Genomic DNA, 17,037 nt, shown 5'->3' with positions numbered 1-17,037 from the left:
AAATATATGGTGATGAAAGGAGAACTGATTCTGGGTGGTGAATACACAATGTGATATGTAGATGATGTGTTACAGAATTGTACACTTGAAACCTATATAACTAACGATTATCACCCCAATAAATTGGAAATAAAAAAATCTAAAATAAGCAATCTAACTTTACACTTAAGGAACCTGGAAAAAGAAACAGCAGACAAAGCCCAAAGTGAGTAGAAAGAAGGAAGTAATAAAGACCAGAGTGGAAATAAAATAGAGGTTAAAAAACAATACAAAAGATCAAGGAAACCAAGAGCTGGTTCTTTGAAAAGATAAAATTGATAAACCTTTAACCAGACTCATCAAGAAAAGGAGAGGACCCAAATAAAATCAGAAATGAAGGAGGAAAAATGACAATGGACACCATCGAAATACAAACAATTTTAAGAAAATACTATGAGCAATTCTATTCCAACAAATTGGATAATCTGGAAGAAATGGATAAATTCCTAGAAACATAGATCTTCTGAGGCTGAATCAAAAAGAAAATCTGAACAAATCAATTACAACTAATGAAATCGAATCAGTAATCAATAGGCTTCTGACAAACAAAAGTCCTGTACCCGATGGCTTCACAGGTGAGTTTTGCCAAACATTCAAAGAAGAATTAACACGTATTCTTCTCAAACTACTCATATTCCAAAAAATTCAAGAGGAGGGAAGTCTCCCAAGCTGATTTTATGAAGCCACCATTACCCTGATTCTAAAACCAGACAAAGACATTACCAAAAAAACACAAAACTATAGGCAATATCCCTGATGAACACAGATGCAAAAATCCTGAACAAAACATTAGCAAACTGAATTCAGCAATACATTAAAATGATTACACACCACAATCAAGTGTGATTTATTCCTGGTATGCAAGGTTGGTTCACTCTCTGCAAATCATTTCACTAGCTACATCACATAAACAAAATTGAGGATAAAAATCATATATCAATAGATGCAGAAAAAGTATTTGACAAAATTCAGCATCCAGTTATGATAAAAACCCTCAGCAAAGTGGGAATAGAGGGAACATGGCTTAATATAATAAAAGCCATATATGACAAATCCACAGCTAACATAATGCTAAGTGGAGTAATGTTAAAAGCATTCTCCATATGATTAGGAACAAGACAAGGATGTCCACCTTTGTCATAGTACTTTATGCAGTATAGTACTGGAATAGCCACAACAATCAGACACAAAAAACAATTGAACAGCATCCAGATGGGAAAGAAGTAAAACTGTCATTATTTACAGATGACATGATACATATAGAGAACCCCAAAGATCCCACCAAAATACTATTAGAATTGATAAATGAATTCAGTAAAGTAGCTGGATACAAAATTAATATTCAGAAATTGGTTACATTTTTAAACATCGATAACAAAGATATTAAGAAAAAAATCCCTTTTACAATTGCATTAAAAAAATGCCTGGTAATAATTTTAACCAAGGAAGCAAAAGACCTGTTGTCGCAAAACTATAAGACACTGCAGAAAGAAATTGAAGAAGATACAAAAAAATAGAAGCCAATACTATGCTTATGAATAGGAAGAATTAATATAATTAAAATGTCCATATTACCTACAGCAATCTATAGATTCAGTGCAATCCTGATGAAAATACCGATGGTGTTTTTCACAGAACTAGAACAAATAATCCTAAAATTTATGCGGAACCGTAAAAGACCCTGAATAGCCATGGTAATCTTGAAAAAGAAGAACAAATTTGGAGGTATCTGATATCAAACTATACTACAAGGCTGTAGAAATTAAAACAGCATGGTACTGGCATAAAATCAGACACATAGGTCAATGGAAAAGAATACAGACCCCAGAAATACACATCTATTTGGTCATTTAATCTATGACAAAGGAGGCAAGAATATACATTGGTGTAAAGACAGTCTATTCAATAAATGGGGCTGGAAAAACTGGACAGATACAAGAAAAAAATGAAACTGAACCACCTTCTTACTCATTTGAGAATAAACTCAAAATGAATTAAAGACTGAAATGTAGGACCTGAAACCATGAAACTCCTTGAAGAAAACATAGACAGTAAACTCTCAGACTTTTACCCTTAGAGTATTTTTACTGATATATCTTCTCGAACAAGGGAAATAAAAGAAAAATTAATCAGATGGGACTACATCAAACTAAAAAGTTTGCATAGCAAAGGAAACAATCAACAAAACAGAAAGACAACCTACTGAATGGGAGAAGATATTTGCCAGTGATATATCTGATAAGGGGTTAATATCCAAAATCTGTAAAAAACACATACAACTCAACAGCAGAAAAACAAACAATTTAATTAACAAATGGGCAGAGGACCTGAATAGACATTTCTCCAAAGAGGACATATAGATGGCCAACAGACATATGAAAAGATGCTCAACATCACTAATAATCAGAAAAATGCAAATTAAAACCACAACGAGATATCACCTCACCTGTCAGTATGTCTATGATCAATAAACCAACAAACATCAAGTGCTGACAAAGATGTGGAGAAAAGGAAACCCTGTGCACTGTTGGTGGGATTGTGAATTGGTGCAGCCACTATGGAAAACAGTATGGAGTTTCCTCAAAAATTACAAATAGAACTACCTTATACTCCAGCACTCCACTTCTGGGTATTTATCCAAAGAAATCCAGAATGCTAATTTGAAATGATATCCAGAACACTAATTCAAAAAAAGATCTGACAATTAAGTTCACAAACTCGTCTTAGAAAAAGTGCTACATACCTCATTGCTGAATATCACTATGGTCACCTTCGAAGTATTCCCCTTGGGAAGCTATGCACCGATGCCAGTGCCAGCCCACCGTTCAAATTAATTTCAGAACTTTATTTCTGGAATGGCCATCAGAGCTGTTGTTATATTACCCTTGATGTCCTGAATGTCATCAAAATGTCTTCCTTTCAATATTTCTTTTATCTTCGGATAAAGAAAGAAGTCATTGGGGGCCAGATCAGGTGAGTAGGGAGGGTGTTCCAATACAGTTATTTGTTTACTGGCTAAAAACTCCCTCACAGACAGTGCCGTTCATTGTCACGAGGCAAGAGCCATGAATTGTTGGTGAAAAGTTCAGGTCGTCTAACTTTTTCGTGCAGCCTTTTCAAAACTTCCAAATAGTAAACTTGGTTAACTGTTTGTCAAGTGGTACAACTTAATAATGAATAATCCCTCTAATATCAAAAAAAGTTAGCAACATCATTGCAACAAAGTTCACAAACTTAATTTTAAGGCCTATATTCATTGCAGCGCTATTTACAATAGCCAATATATGGAAGCAAAGGAAATGCCCATCAATAGACAATTGCGTAAATAAATTTTGGTACATATATACAATGGAGTGTTACTCTGCCATAAAAAAGAATGAAATATTAACCATTTGTAATAACCCGAATGGACCTAGATAGTATTATGCTAAGTGAAATAAGTCAGACTGAGAAAGACAAATACCATATGATCTCATTTATATGTGGAATGTAAAGAACAAAAACAGAAACAGACTCATAGATACAGAGAACAAACTGATGGTTGCTAGATGGGAGAGGAGTTGGGTGGCCTCGTGAGAAGGATGAAGGGATTCAGAAGCACAAATTAGTAGTTATAAAATAGTAAATTACAGTATGGGGAATATAGTCAACGATATGATAATAACTATATATAGTGTCAGATGGGTACTAGATTTTTCAGGGGGATCACATTATAAATTACATAAATGTGTAACCACCCTGCTGTACACCAGAAAATAATATAAAATAATATTGAATGCCAACTATAATTGAAAAAAAATAGTCGTGGAGATGTAAAGTACAGCACAGGGAATATAGTCAATAGTATTGTGATAACTATGTACAATGTCAGATGTTTAATAGACTTATTGAGATTATCACCTTGTGAGGTAGATAAATGTCTAAGCACTATGTTGCTTTGTACACCTGAAACTAATATATTCTATGTCAATGTTAATTGAAAATAAATTTTTTAAAATTAACTGGTTCTTATCTGCATGCATAGCTCATTTTTACAGTTGTAATCAAAGCATATATTTAAATTAATATTTCTGTGCTGTTATTTATATATAAATCTTTAATATCTCCATTGAAAAATTGCATCTCTGAACCCTTTTCCTCATCTTTAAACTGGCAATCATGATGTGACAATGTATATGAAAATGCTTTTGTAAATTATAACAGTCATAAAGATTAAGTGAGAAATTGCTTTGGAGACTTTGTATTGGGAATATACATTTTGGAATGAATTTGCAGGCCAGAAGAGTTCTAGATTATAAACTAGGGATACGTCTTTATTTATACTACCTGATAATAAATACATAATTTCCAATGTAAATTTAGGTTCTGAATTTGCCACGGACTTTTCAAATGCCAGTACAACTGGACTTTTTGACCCATATGAGGTAAAATTTCTTTCCTCCATTTTGAATCATCAATTTTTGTGTAATTTAATTGAGATTCTGATGACATATTTCTATGCTCAGATGTGTTGGAGCAGGCTCGTTACCTCTCTGCTTTCGATACCACTCTCTCTCCTGCCTCCTGTGAGGGATACCAGGTAATAACAAACACTGGACACGAAACCAGCAAAAAAGTGCCCCTGAATTCCTTTACTTTGGTGGGGAAAAGGCATTTTATTAGATGTTGAGGTAACTTTATGAACCTACGTTATGTAACTTTTTGGTCTATGCTAAAAACAATTTGCTGAATTTTAGAATTAAGATTTCTAGAGCTATAACTTACTTTTCAATCAATTTTATTTGAAGCTACAATTTTGGATCAGTGGATGAGGAGATATTTGGTACACCTATACCAATAATGGCCTTGGTAAGTAGAAAATTGGAGAGTTTTTCCTTGTATAGTATAAAGTAAATGAGTATATATAAATATTTGGAGTTAGATATAAGAGACACAAAATGTCCTTGTAGAATAAAATTAAAGTGTCTTTTTTTCTTTTTAAGTTAAAGCACCCTGGATATAATCAGAAGCATTCTCTGTATTCTGGAAAGGGGATCTGCTGGGCTAGTCTTCCATCATGGAAGCACTTTACAACCTTTTCTGACTACTCTATGTATTGTTTTTCAGAAAACTGTTAACTTTTTTTAAAAATGTTGTATTCTGAGTAATGTTTTTTTATATTTGATAGTCTGAGATAAAAAGTCTGAGTAATAGGGCCAATGCTTAGTTTAAATTTGATAAAATGTAACCACAAACAATGATAGGGCAGATAAAGAAGCAAATTGTATTTACATTTTATAAATCCTTAGCCAGTATCTACCAGTAGAGAGGCTCGTGGAAGAGTGAAAAATTAGCTGTTTCTGGTTTATGAGTGTTCTTTGATTACACACTTTCACTTTGGCTGGATGAGACAGGCAGAACTTGGAGAATCCCAAAGATTTACCACCTGATTGAGAGGATGTGTAGACCTTGCCTTCAACTTCCTGTAACAGCGTAATCAGGAGATATCCACCAATCTGTCCCTAGATGGACAGTCGCCACAGTAGGTGGAGGAACAAGATGAGGGAAGGGGAGTTTAATTCCCAAGTTAACAAATTCTTGGTCATTTAGAGAGGACCAGTTTTATTCAATCTACGGGTAGGCTCAGGTTTAGATTAAAGTATGGCTGGAAGAATTATAGATTACTGAGGAAGGTTTCTTCAGATGAGTTTTGGTCCTTAAAATATTGCTGAATGTGTATCTACACTTAAATATATTAGCAAAGTGTTACTATTTTTCTTTTTACAGAAATGTATAGTTGGGAGATGTATGGTTTTGAATTACATCTATTTATGATTAAGCGTACACCTGTCACTCTTATTAAAAGAGAAATTTGTGAGGTCAGTTATTTTGACTACTGAATGAAACCACTTGTAAGATGTAAACAAAAAATCTTGGTTTATTTTCTGCATAATTTCTATTCTGACCTTTATTTCTCAGATTAATTCTATGATACTTAATACTTAGGAAGTAGGTTAGTCTTAGAGAGACTCTTATCCTATAGTTGTTGTTCCCTGTTCTCTCCCAAGATTCTTTTTAAGGAAAATGAAAAAGGAAAGAAAATGTTGAACCATGAGAATTAAGTGAGACAGTGGGATACAGTGAAATGGGCCACTCACTGCTCAGGGCCCAAAGATCTTACCTGTGAACATGATTGGCAGGTCGCGGACCAGCAGTCAGCCATGTTTGGAGAGTGCTGCTTCCAGACAGGAGATGTGAAATTAACCATGGGAACTGGGACATTTTTGGATATTAATACTGGAAATAACCCTCAACAGAGTGTTGGAGGTAAATAGTTATCCTGTGTATTAATAACATACCACCTTTTGCATATTTAACTTTCATGACACTATTTTCCCATTTTACATTAAGGATGTTCTCTGACATATTTTTCATTATTCTTAGAGACAATCCCTATTTCCCTTTTATCTTTACATTAAAACCATAAACAATGAGAGAGATGTTAATGGAAAAATTCAGAAGGATTAGGGTATATTGGTTAGCTTTTCAAAAATGCACCTATAATACATATTATATGTGTTTAAAACATCTTTCTAGACCTCTAAAATTTCTTTTATGTGTTAGAAATTTTTCCTCTTTTTGTGAATTATTTTGAGGTGGTAGTTATCAACTAGTGATGCATGTGTATTTAGGGTTTAATGACAATTGCTAAAATTTTGTTCTCCCTAGGGGGAGAAATCCTGGGACGTACAAACCAAGAAATCCAGACGATGTAACTACGCCCAGGATGGCTGGGGCCTCTTAGTCTGGTCCCTAATATGGTTTCTAAGAGGTGTATTTGAAAATCGTTTTCCTACCTACCGTCACTGCTAAAGCTTTTTCTTTTCCCCTAACTGGGAAAATGGAAGCTAGAAAATGTTGATCATTGCATTAGGTTGCTTCTGCTTAGGAGCCTTTTTGAGAAATCACAGATAAATGTAATATATATATAAGACAGTCCTCAAGCAAAACAATCTCATGATAACCTTTTGTTTCTTATTTAAAATACTGTTGTTTTTTTTTGTTTCTAGAGATATAGGTATGCCTATGGCTAATAAAAGCTAATGTTTAAGTTCATATTATATACCAGGCACTGTGCTAGATTCTTTCTATGTACTAACTCAGTTTATTCTCACAAGAGCTCTCTGAGGTAGACCATTTTACAGTTGAGGAAACTGAGGCTAAGAGGTTAGAAACTTGTAAGACCACAGCTACTAAATGAGAGAAGACTGGGATTTGACCCCATTTTGACTTCCGAGCCACTTTCTTCATTTTTTTAGTTAATCAGATTGTTTCGTTGTAGACACCTCTGCATTGAATTATGTTATATGACTTACATTTTTTTTAAAGGCTTTTATCCATTAATTGGGTGGAAGATTGGACAAGAGGTTGTATGCTTAGCTGAAAGCAATGCAGGAGACACCGGCACTGCCATAAAATGGGCCCAACAGTTAGGTAAGTCATCTTTGACCAGATTTCAAAGGCCAGACTTAAAGAATTCAAGAATGCCACAGGGTTGCAGATCAGTAAGGAATGAATGGATTGTTCAAATGAAACATAAAATGACATGTGCCAGAAGAAAATGTAGAATGTTATTTTTATGATATTGGGATGTTGTAAAAGGCTAGGTGTTAAGGCCAGATACCATAAAGAATAATAGACTTAAGTATATAAACTATTAGAATGACTAGGAAGAGAGATTCTATAAGCAAAGTTAAAAGACAAACTGGTAAGAACCATTTGTAGCATGTCAGAAAAATTAATAAAGATGACAAAAAATGGACAAAGGTTTTTCATAAATCAAATGACTTTAAAAATGCTGTTCACATTAAAAAATCAAAGAAATACACGTATAAAATTTATGTCACCTATCATTGTCAGAGCTTAATTAGTTCGATATGCTCAACATTGGTGAGAATGTAGGGAAAAAAACATTGTTTTCCAGGGGGATGAATGTTAATCAGTAAGGCCTTTCTAGAGGAAGACCAGGCAATATGTGTGATTTTATAGAGTGCAGACTCTTTGCCCACAGTTCAATTTTTTGTTTCCTAAGAAAGCAATCAGGCAGGTGTACAAAGATGTGTATACATAGGGTTGTTTAATACAGCAATTGGAAATAAGGTCCTACCTAATAATAAAGCATTAAATAAGTGACTGTCTGTGTATCTATGGAGTGGAACATTGTACAGCCACAAATAGCACTGTAGTTGCATATCTTATTGACATGGAGTATTGTCTATTATACATTAAAGACGGGATGAAGCATTTGCCTGTGTAAATATTTTGTGCTTTTTAAAAACATAGCTTTATTGAGATACAATTTACATACTGTGGGATTCATCTATTTAAAGTGTATAATCAATTTTTTAAAGTATTTTCACAGGATTGTGCAACCATCACCACAGTCTCATTTGAGAACATTTTTGTTCCCCCAAAAGAAACTCACATACCTATTGTTAGTGACTCCCTTTTCCACCCACCAGCCCTAAGCTACCATTAATCTACTTCCTGTTTTTGTGGATTTGCCTGTTCTGGACATTTCATATGGTTGGAATCATAAAATATGTAGTGTTTTGTAACTGGCTTCTTTCAACATAATCTTTTCAAAATTCATCCATGTTGTAGCAGGAGTCAGTATTTCATTTCTTTTCAGGGCTGAGGAATAGCCGATTGTATGGACAGACCATGATTTCTTTACCCAGTCATCAGTTGATGGACATTTGGGTTGTTTCCTCCTTTTGGCTACAGTAAATAATGTGCAGCCTGTATATTATATAACCATGTTTTCTGCGTAAAGTGTGAAAGGTTACATACCAAAGTATTCACAGTCGTTATCTCTGGTGAGTTAATTGTGGAGCAAGCTCTGACTTCCTACTTTGCTGATTTCAACTAAGCTAGTATGTTTAAAGACAAAGCTAATTCCATTGGCAGAAGACATACACTCTAGGATGAATATGTCAATTCATTTCTTTCTTTCTTCCTTTCACTCTCTTTGTCTATAAGCCTTCACCTGCATGATAAGCATAAGATTACTTATTAACAAAAAAATGTTTATCTCAAAGCTTTTTATCACTTAAAAGACTTCTCCTAAATGTACTTCTTTTAATTTTTTGGACATGTGTTCCTGATTATCAGAAATAGAAACTTATAGGTTATATAAGTATTTCTTATATAACTTATTTCTTCCCTCTTAGTTATACCTATCATTAATTTTGCACCTTCCCAGAAGATGCAAAGAAAGAGTGGAATAATTTCACATTCATCATTAAGAAAAAAATCATCCCCGAGTTGCATGTGCATATGTCAGTGAGAATCATTTTCACTGTCCAGCTGGGTTGAGGCTCATCCATTGTGATTTTTAACTGATGAAAACTCTTTCCTGGGAGATGGAGCTAAGGGACCCTGACCTAAAAAAGTGATGTGATTTCCGGGAGAGACACAAGCCCCTCCTGAAGATCTGCCCCATCTCTGGCAGGAAAACAGGACTGTTGGTCCAACTGGAGGGAGAGAGAATTCAGAGTTGAATTATTTGCTTTGAAATTTCAATGATCGGCTTAGGCAAACGTTATTGGTATGTGTCTGTCTGAAATTCATACAGAAAGTTGACACTTACTTGAATGTGTCTCTATTCTGAGAATTCACTTTAATGGGTGTATCGGAAAAATAACTACATCATTCAGTAAGAGCCTGAGTAACCCTGTCATTTCCTTGAGGGTGTGTAATCTGAGCCTTTATATCTTTGTATGACTTGCTAGACTTGGTCCATTCTGAATGGTGATTTCCTTCCGTGTCTCTACTGAGTTGTACAACTCAGGATCAGACATAAAAGCTGTTTTAAGCCAGTTTCATCTTGATTTTTAGATTTATTTTCTTAATCTTTTTCACACAGGCTAGTTCTCTCTCACTTTTTTTTTTTTAGCCTCCTATGTTAACGGCCACATATGGGTCCCTACATAATCATCTCTTTTCTTTTTAATTTGGTCCATTTCTGCTTCCCTTCACTTCTTTGTTCTATTTTGCTAGCTCAATCTTACAACTATTTTTATCTCTTCCAGCTTGTATTCAGTTAACAAGTAATTGTGTGCTTAGTATGTGCCTGGAACAGTATGTGCCTGGAACTGTACATGCTAGGAGGACACCATGAATAAGACAGATACTCCCTGCCCTCCTGGAGGTCACAGTCTAGCAGGAAAGACATATATTAAATGAACAATTGAAAAAAATTACTGTCTTGTACAAGGAAGGACAAGTAGTTGTGGGATCAATGATCTCTTTAAAGGGAGAGCTTTGTCTAACTGGAGAACCTGAATGTTTCTTTAAAGAAGTAATCTTTCAGCTGAGCCCAGGAGGAAGAATAAGAGCCCAGGAGGAAGAAAAAGAGTGGTGGGCAGGTGGGAGAGGCAGCTGGTCATGGAACAGTCCACACAGAGAGGACCAGAGAAGAAGACCCTAGTGTGACCTGTGTAAGGCACTGAACGAATGCCCCATTTCTTCTCTCTAAATGAGGGAGTTCCCATCGCTGCCATCCTTCAGTAACATGAGTCAAGGGACATCTTTTCCATAGTAGTGCCACTTTTAATTGCTACATGTCACATCTGCCTACTCCAGGCAATCCCCATAAGACACATTTAAAATTACCCAGGACTCTTGTTTACTAGAAATAAAGGAAACTGGTTCCTTCTCGCTGGGTATTTTCCCAAGAGAGTTATAGCATCCCTCATTAGAGGAGAGGAGATAAACATTTTCTCAAATATGAACTAATTCTAGGTGGTGGTGAATAGTTGCATTACTGCTAGTGAGTAGGGCTTAGTTCATGGCCCTGCCTCCCTCTTGCTTCTGCTGGGATGACAAACAGCAAGATGAGTAAGGCTCTCTGCTGAAGCTGGAGTGGAGTCCAAACAGGAGTTAAGCCTTGAGTTCTCGGGTACACTGCACAGATCTGGGGTCTGTAGATGGCGCCACCTAGTGTTAGTGATGGAAATACTTGAGTCTCTAAGGACCCTCAGGATGTGCACTGTGCATCTACATAGCCTCCCGAACCGAGAGAGAAACCCCTCAGCATGTGAAGAGGAAGGAGCTGGCCTGGCCCATCCGTGGGAGAGCCGTTAACAGCGGACCTCACTACTGTTCGGTCTAAACTGCGCCTCTTCCAGGCTGATGGGCGAGGTCTAATCTTTCTCATACTTCGAGAAACCCGAGGGCGTTCTCGGCCTTACCTCTCACTGCCTGCCAACCCCATACGCCTGACCTGAAAGAGCACAGAGTATTTAAAAGCATAGAGCACCCTGAAGGAGGGGGACCAAGTTCAGTGAAACACAGCAGGTGGCTCCTGCAGAGGCAGATGTAATGGAACAAACGGAAGATTAAAATAACACCAACTAAACCAAAACATAAAGGAACAAAAGAAAATATTGCAAAGAAATGTTTGAGAAACATAAGAATTTCAAAGAACAAAAACCATGATATATAAAATGTAAAAAAAATTAATAAAACATAAAATTGACAGTGCTGAAAACCCAAATAGGAATCAGGGAGAATTTAAAAAGGAAAAGAAAACCCTGAAGGATAAGAGATATAGAGGAAAGATCAAAGAAAAAACTGTATGCATAATAGTCTCTTTACTGGAATATGAAAATATAGTTATGGAACTGGAATTATGAGAATGTGAAAATTAAAGAAATAATTGAAAATAAACTTCCCTAACCTGAAGAAAGACCTGAATTTCCAGACTGAAATGGCTTACCAAGTTTAAAAAAAAAAAAAAAGAGAGACAAACTAAGGCAGTGATATGTAGATGAATTGTCAGAATCCCGAAAATAAAGAAAAGCTTCAAGACAAAAAGAACAATTTATTTGTAAACACTCAGACTGGCGTGGAAGTTAGTTGTAAACTTTGGAAAATGGAACAACATCTCCACATTACAGAAAAAAAACAATGAGCCAATATCCCTGCATCTTTCTAAGATATCTTTATTATGTTAGTTTCAGGTGAATACCACAGTTATTCAACATTTATATATCTAAAGAAGTGATCACCATGATATACCAGCAACTATCTGACACTGTATCACGCTATCACAATATTATTGACTATATTCCCCATGCTGTACGTTACATCCCCATGACATTTGTTTTATACCTGGAAATTTGGACCTCTTATTCCCCTTCACATTTTCCCCCCTTTAAAAATTTTTCAGTTACCGTTGACACTCAATATTATTAGGTTGGTGCAAAAGTAATTGTTTTTTGCAATTATTTTTAACTTTTTAAACAGCAATTACTTTTGCACCAACCTAAGATTTTTATATTAATTTCAGGTGTACAGCATAGTGGTTAGACATTTATATAATTTAAGAACTGATCTTGAAACCTATGTAACTTTACTAACCATTGTCACCCCAATAAACTTTAATTAAAAAAAAAAGAGAAAGTGATCCCCCTGACTAATCTAGTACCCACCTGGCACTATACTTAGTTATTACCATATTATTGATTATATTCTTTATACTTTACATCCCCATGACTATTTTGTAACTACCAATTTGTACTTGTAATCTCTTTCCCTTTTTTCACTCACCACCCCCCAACCCTCTTCCCATCTGGCAACCATCAAAATGTTTTCTGTATCTATTAATTTGTTATCTTATTTTTTCCTTTAGATTCCACATATAAGTGAAATCACATTGCATCTGTCTTTCTCTGTCTGGCACTCCACTCAGCACAGTACCCTCCAGGTCCATCTATGCTGCCTCAGGTGGCAAGAACCCATTCCCTTCCCTGGACAAACAAAATTCCATGGTATATATGTACCATCTCCTCTTTATCCATTCTTCCATCATTGCCAGGCTGCCCCCATAAGATTGTCAGCTGATTTCTCAACAGAAACTTTGCAGGCAGGAAGAGATTGGCACAAAATATTCAATGTGATGAAAAGCAAGGACCTACAACCATGGGTACTCTGCCCAGCAAGGCTATTATTTAAAATCGAAGGACAGATAGCGCTTCCCAAACAAGAAAAAGCTAAAGGAGTTCATCACCACCAAACCAGTACTACAAGGAATGTTAGAGGGACTTCTTTAATGGAGGGGGAAAATTATGAATAATAAAATAGCAATAGCTACATATCTATCAACAATTAATTTCAATGTAAATGGATTAAATGCTCCAATCAAAAGACATAGGGTAGCTGAATAGATAAGAAAACAAGGCACTTACATATGCTGCCTACAAGACACTCATTTCAAATTGAAAGACTCACACAGACAGAAAGTAAAGGGGTGGAAAAAGATATTCAAATGGAAACAAACAAAAAACCATGGGATAAGATATCATTCTTCTTACGTACAAAACAGACATTTCCTGGACGGGTAGTGTATACTTTCTGAGGAAATTACCTGAGGAAATACTCCAGCCAAAGGGAAATAGAACAAAGATCTCAACAAGGAAAAAGCAAAGTATACAAATAGGTTATTTTTCAAATAAAACATTGGCCTGTTATATATGTATATATGCAGGGCACTTCTCGTTGTTCTATTTTACTTGAACTGCTCTTATATCAAACTAATTTAAGTTTTCTCATTGCAGTGTTAAACACTTTATTTACATGAATTAAGAACATAATTTTGGATATCCCTTTCAGAGATTGAAATGATACTTCTTTTTTTTAATTAAAGTTTATTGAGGTGACAATTGTTAGTAAAGTTACATAGATTTCAGGTGTACAATTCTGTATTACGTCATCTATAAATCACATTGTGTGTTCACCACCCAGAGTCAGTTCTCCTTCCATCACCATATATTTGATCCCCTTTACCTTAATCTACCACCCCCCGCCCCCCATACCCTCTGGTTACCACTAAACTATTGTCTGTGTCTATGAGTTTTTGTTTCTCATTTGTTTGTCTTGTTCTTTTGTTGTTTTTGGTTCATATGCCACATATCAGTGAAATCATACGGTTCTCTGCTTTTTCTGTCTGACTTATTTCGCTTAGCATTATAATCTCGAGATCCATCCATGTTGTCACAAATGGTCCTATGTCATCTTTTCTTACCGCCGAATAGTATTCCATTGTGTATATATACCACAACTTCTTTATCCATTCATCTATCGAAGGACATTTTGGTTGTTTCCATGTCTTGGCCACCGTAAATAAAGCTGCAATGAACATTGGAGCACCCGTGTCTTTATGTATAAATGTTTTCAGATTTTTTTGGTAAATACCCAGGAGAGGGATTGCTGGGTCACACGGTAATTCTATTCGTAATTTTTTGAGGAACCTCCACACTGCCTTCTATAGCAGCTGCACCAGTCTGCATTCCCACCAACAGTGTATGAGGGTTCCTTTTTCTCCAAAGCCTCTCCAACACTAGTTACTGTTTGTCTTGTTGACGATAGCCATTCTGACTGGGGTGAGGAGATATCTCATTGTGGTTTTTATTTGCATTTCTCTGATGATTAGTGATGTTGAGCATTTTTTCATATGTCTGTTTGCCATTTGTATGTCCTCTTTGGAGAAATGTCTCTTCACGTCCTCTGCCCATTTTTCAATGGGGTTTGTTCTTTTATTGTTGAGTTGAATGAGTTCCTTGTACATTTTGGATATTAGCCCCTTATCCGAGGCACTGTTTGCACAAATCTTCTCCCATTCAGTTGGTTGCCTCTTTATTTTGTCGATGGTTTCTTTTGCTGTGCAGAAGCTTTTAAGTTTGATATAGTCCCATTCATTTAGTTTAGCTTTTACTTCCCTTGCCTTTGGAGTCAAATTCATAAAATGCTCCTTGAACCCAAGGTCCATAAGTTTAGTACCTATAGTTTCTTCTACGCAGTTTATTGTTTCAGGTCTTATGCTTAAGTCTTTGATCCATTTTGAATTAATTTTGGTACATGGTGACAGATAGCAGTGCAGTTTCATTCTTTTGCACGTGGCTTTCCAACTCTGCCAGCACTATTTATTTAAGAAGGCTGTCTTTTCTCCATTATATGTTTTTTGCTTTTTTGTCAAAAATTATCTGTCCGTATTTATGTGGTTTTATTTCTGAGTTCTCAGTTCTATTCCATTGGTCTGTGTGTCTGTTTCTGCCAATACCGTACTGTTTTGATTACTGTTGCCGTGTAATAGAAGCTAAAGTCAGGGAGTGTGATACCTCCAGTACTGTTCTTTTTTCTTAAGATTGCTTTGGCTACTCGGGGTCTTTGTGGTTGCAAACAAATCTGATGATTTTTTCTTCTATTTCTTTAAAACATGCCATTGGGATTTTGATGGGGATTGCATTAAATCTGTATATTCCTTTGGGTAATATGGCCATTTTAACTATGTTGATTCTTCCAATCCATGAGCATGGAATGTCTTTCCATTTCTTTGTGTCTTCTTCAATTTCTTTTAAAAATGTCATAGTTTTCGGCATATAGGTCTTTCACATCCTTGGCTAAGTTTATTCCTAGGTATTTTATTCTTTTTGCTACAATTGCAAAAGGAATTTTTTTTTATTTCTTTTTCTGAGATTTCATTGTTAGTAATAGGAATGCAATGGACTTTTGTACATTGATTTTGTAGCTGGCAACTTTACTGTATTCGTTTATTGTTTCTAATAGCTTTTTCGTGGAGTCTTTAGGGTTTTCTATATATAGCATCATGTCATCTGCAAAGAGTGACAATCTAACGTCTTCATTCCCAATTTGGGTGCCTTTTATTTCTTTCTCTTGCCTGATTGCTCTGGCAAGGACTTCCAACACTGTGTTGACAAGCAGAGGTGATAGGGGACAGCCCTGTCGTGTTTCTGAACGTAGAGCAAAGGGCTTCAGTTTTTCACCGTTAATTATGAGATTAGCTGAGGGTTTGTCATATATGGCCTTTATTATGTTAAGGTATTTTCCTTCTATACCTATTTTAATAAGTGTTTTAATCATAAATGGATGTTGTATCTTGTCAAATGCTTTTTCTGCATCAATGGATATAATCATATGGTTTTTGTCCTATGTTTTGTTTATGTGATGTATCACATTGATGGATTTGCGCATGTTGAACCATCCTTGTGCCCCTGGGATGAACCCCACCTGGTCGTGATGAATAATCTTTTTAATGCATTGTTGCATTTGATTTGCTAGAATTTTTTTTAGGATTTTTGCATCTGTGTTCGTCAGAGATATTGGTCTGTAGTTCTCTTTTTTTGTGTTGCCCTTACCAGGTTTTGGAATCACGGTAATGTTGGCCTCATAAAATGAGTTAGGGAGTACTGTCTCTTCTTCCCTTTTTTGGAAGAGTTTGAGCAGGACTGGTATTAGATCCTCTTTGAAGGTTTTGAAATGATCTTAATATGTAGTAAAATGACCCCCTAATAAAACTAGGCTTAAAGTTTCTATGTGTGTGTATGGTTGTTATATAAAAGAAAGTATGTTATTGTGAAATGTTTCTAAACAGTATTTCTTTTTTTTTTCTTTCCATAAGTGCTTTTAATTCCATGATGTGTAACAGGGAGCAAATTGCTGGTCAAGAATAGACCAGAAAAATGTACATTTCTTCTGTTCTTCATTCTTCTTTCTGTTCATTTATGTCTTCATTTCAAGGTCATATAAATCCCTTTCTAAACACACACACACACACACACACACACCTTCTCAGTGCCATACTTAGAAAAGCAAGAGTGGAATATCTCAGCATGTTCTGTAATAATATAGTTAGAGATGAATGGTAAAAACAGTATTTGAATGGTACTTATCTGCATGGAAATTTGAAATGTCTTTTCTTACGTAGCACAGGGCCAAGGAAAACATTTGAAACACAATTTAATAGTGTCCAAAAAATAAGGAAAATTACTATAATCTTGTAAAAACAGCACTTAGGGGAAATGATGAACGCTTACTAATAAGGAAAAACAGAGAGAAACATAATAAAATTCCAAGCCAAGATATATAAAGATATACAAATCATAAAATTGAGAAATAATAAGTAAAATTGGTAAACTAAATCTCTTTTTAAAATCC

At 35.5% G+C, this 17,037-nt stretch overlaps 1 protein-coding gene across 4 annotated transcripts in view; it reads left to right on the top strand.

Moving 5' to 3' along the window:
* GK5 (glycerol kinase 5) overlaps positions 1-17,037 on the top strand; it is an 85,127-nt gene that overhangs the window by 42,388 nt on the left and 25,702 nt on the right. For all 4 annotated transcript variants that reach the window (XM_033135463.1, XM_033135460.1, XM_033135467.1 and 1 more), the window contains 5 exons: positions 4,402-4,463; positions 4,545-4,618; positions 4,827-4,887; positions 6,219-6,345; positions 7,408-7,512. In XM_033135463.1, the coding sequence (XP_032991354.1) occupies positions 4,402-4,463; positions 4,545-4,618; positions 4,827-4,887; positions 6,219-6,345; positions 7,408-7,512 (429 nt within the window). The remainder of the gene's footprint in view (positions 1-4,401; positions 4,464-4,544; positions 4,619-4,826; positions 4,888-6,218; positions 6,346-7,407; positions 7,513-17,037) is intronic.

The sequence above is a fragment of the Rhinolophus ferrumequinum genome, chromosome 2 (assembly GCF_004115265.2).
Source record: "Rhinolophus ferrumequinum isolate MPI-CBG mRhiFer1 chromosome 2, mRhiFer1_v1.p, whole genome shotgun sequence".
Taxonomy (NCBI): Eukaryota; Metazoa; Chordata; class Mammalia; order Chiroptera; family Rhinolophidae; genus Rhinolophus; species Rhinolophus ferrumequinum.
The sequence above is the reverse complement of the archived record's forward strand: the minus strand, read 5'-3'. Positions and strand labels throughout refer to the sequence as shown.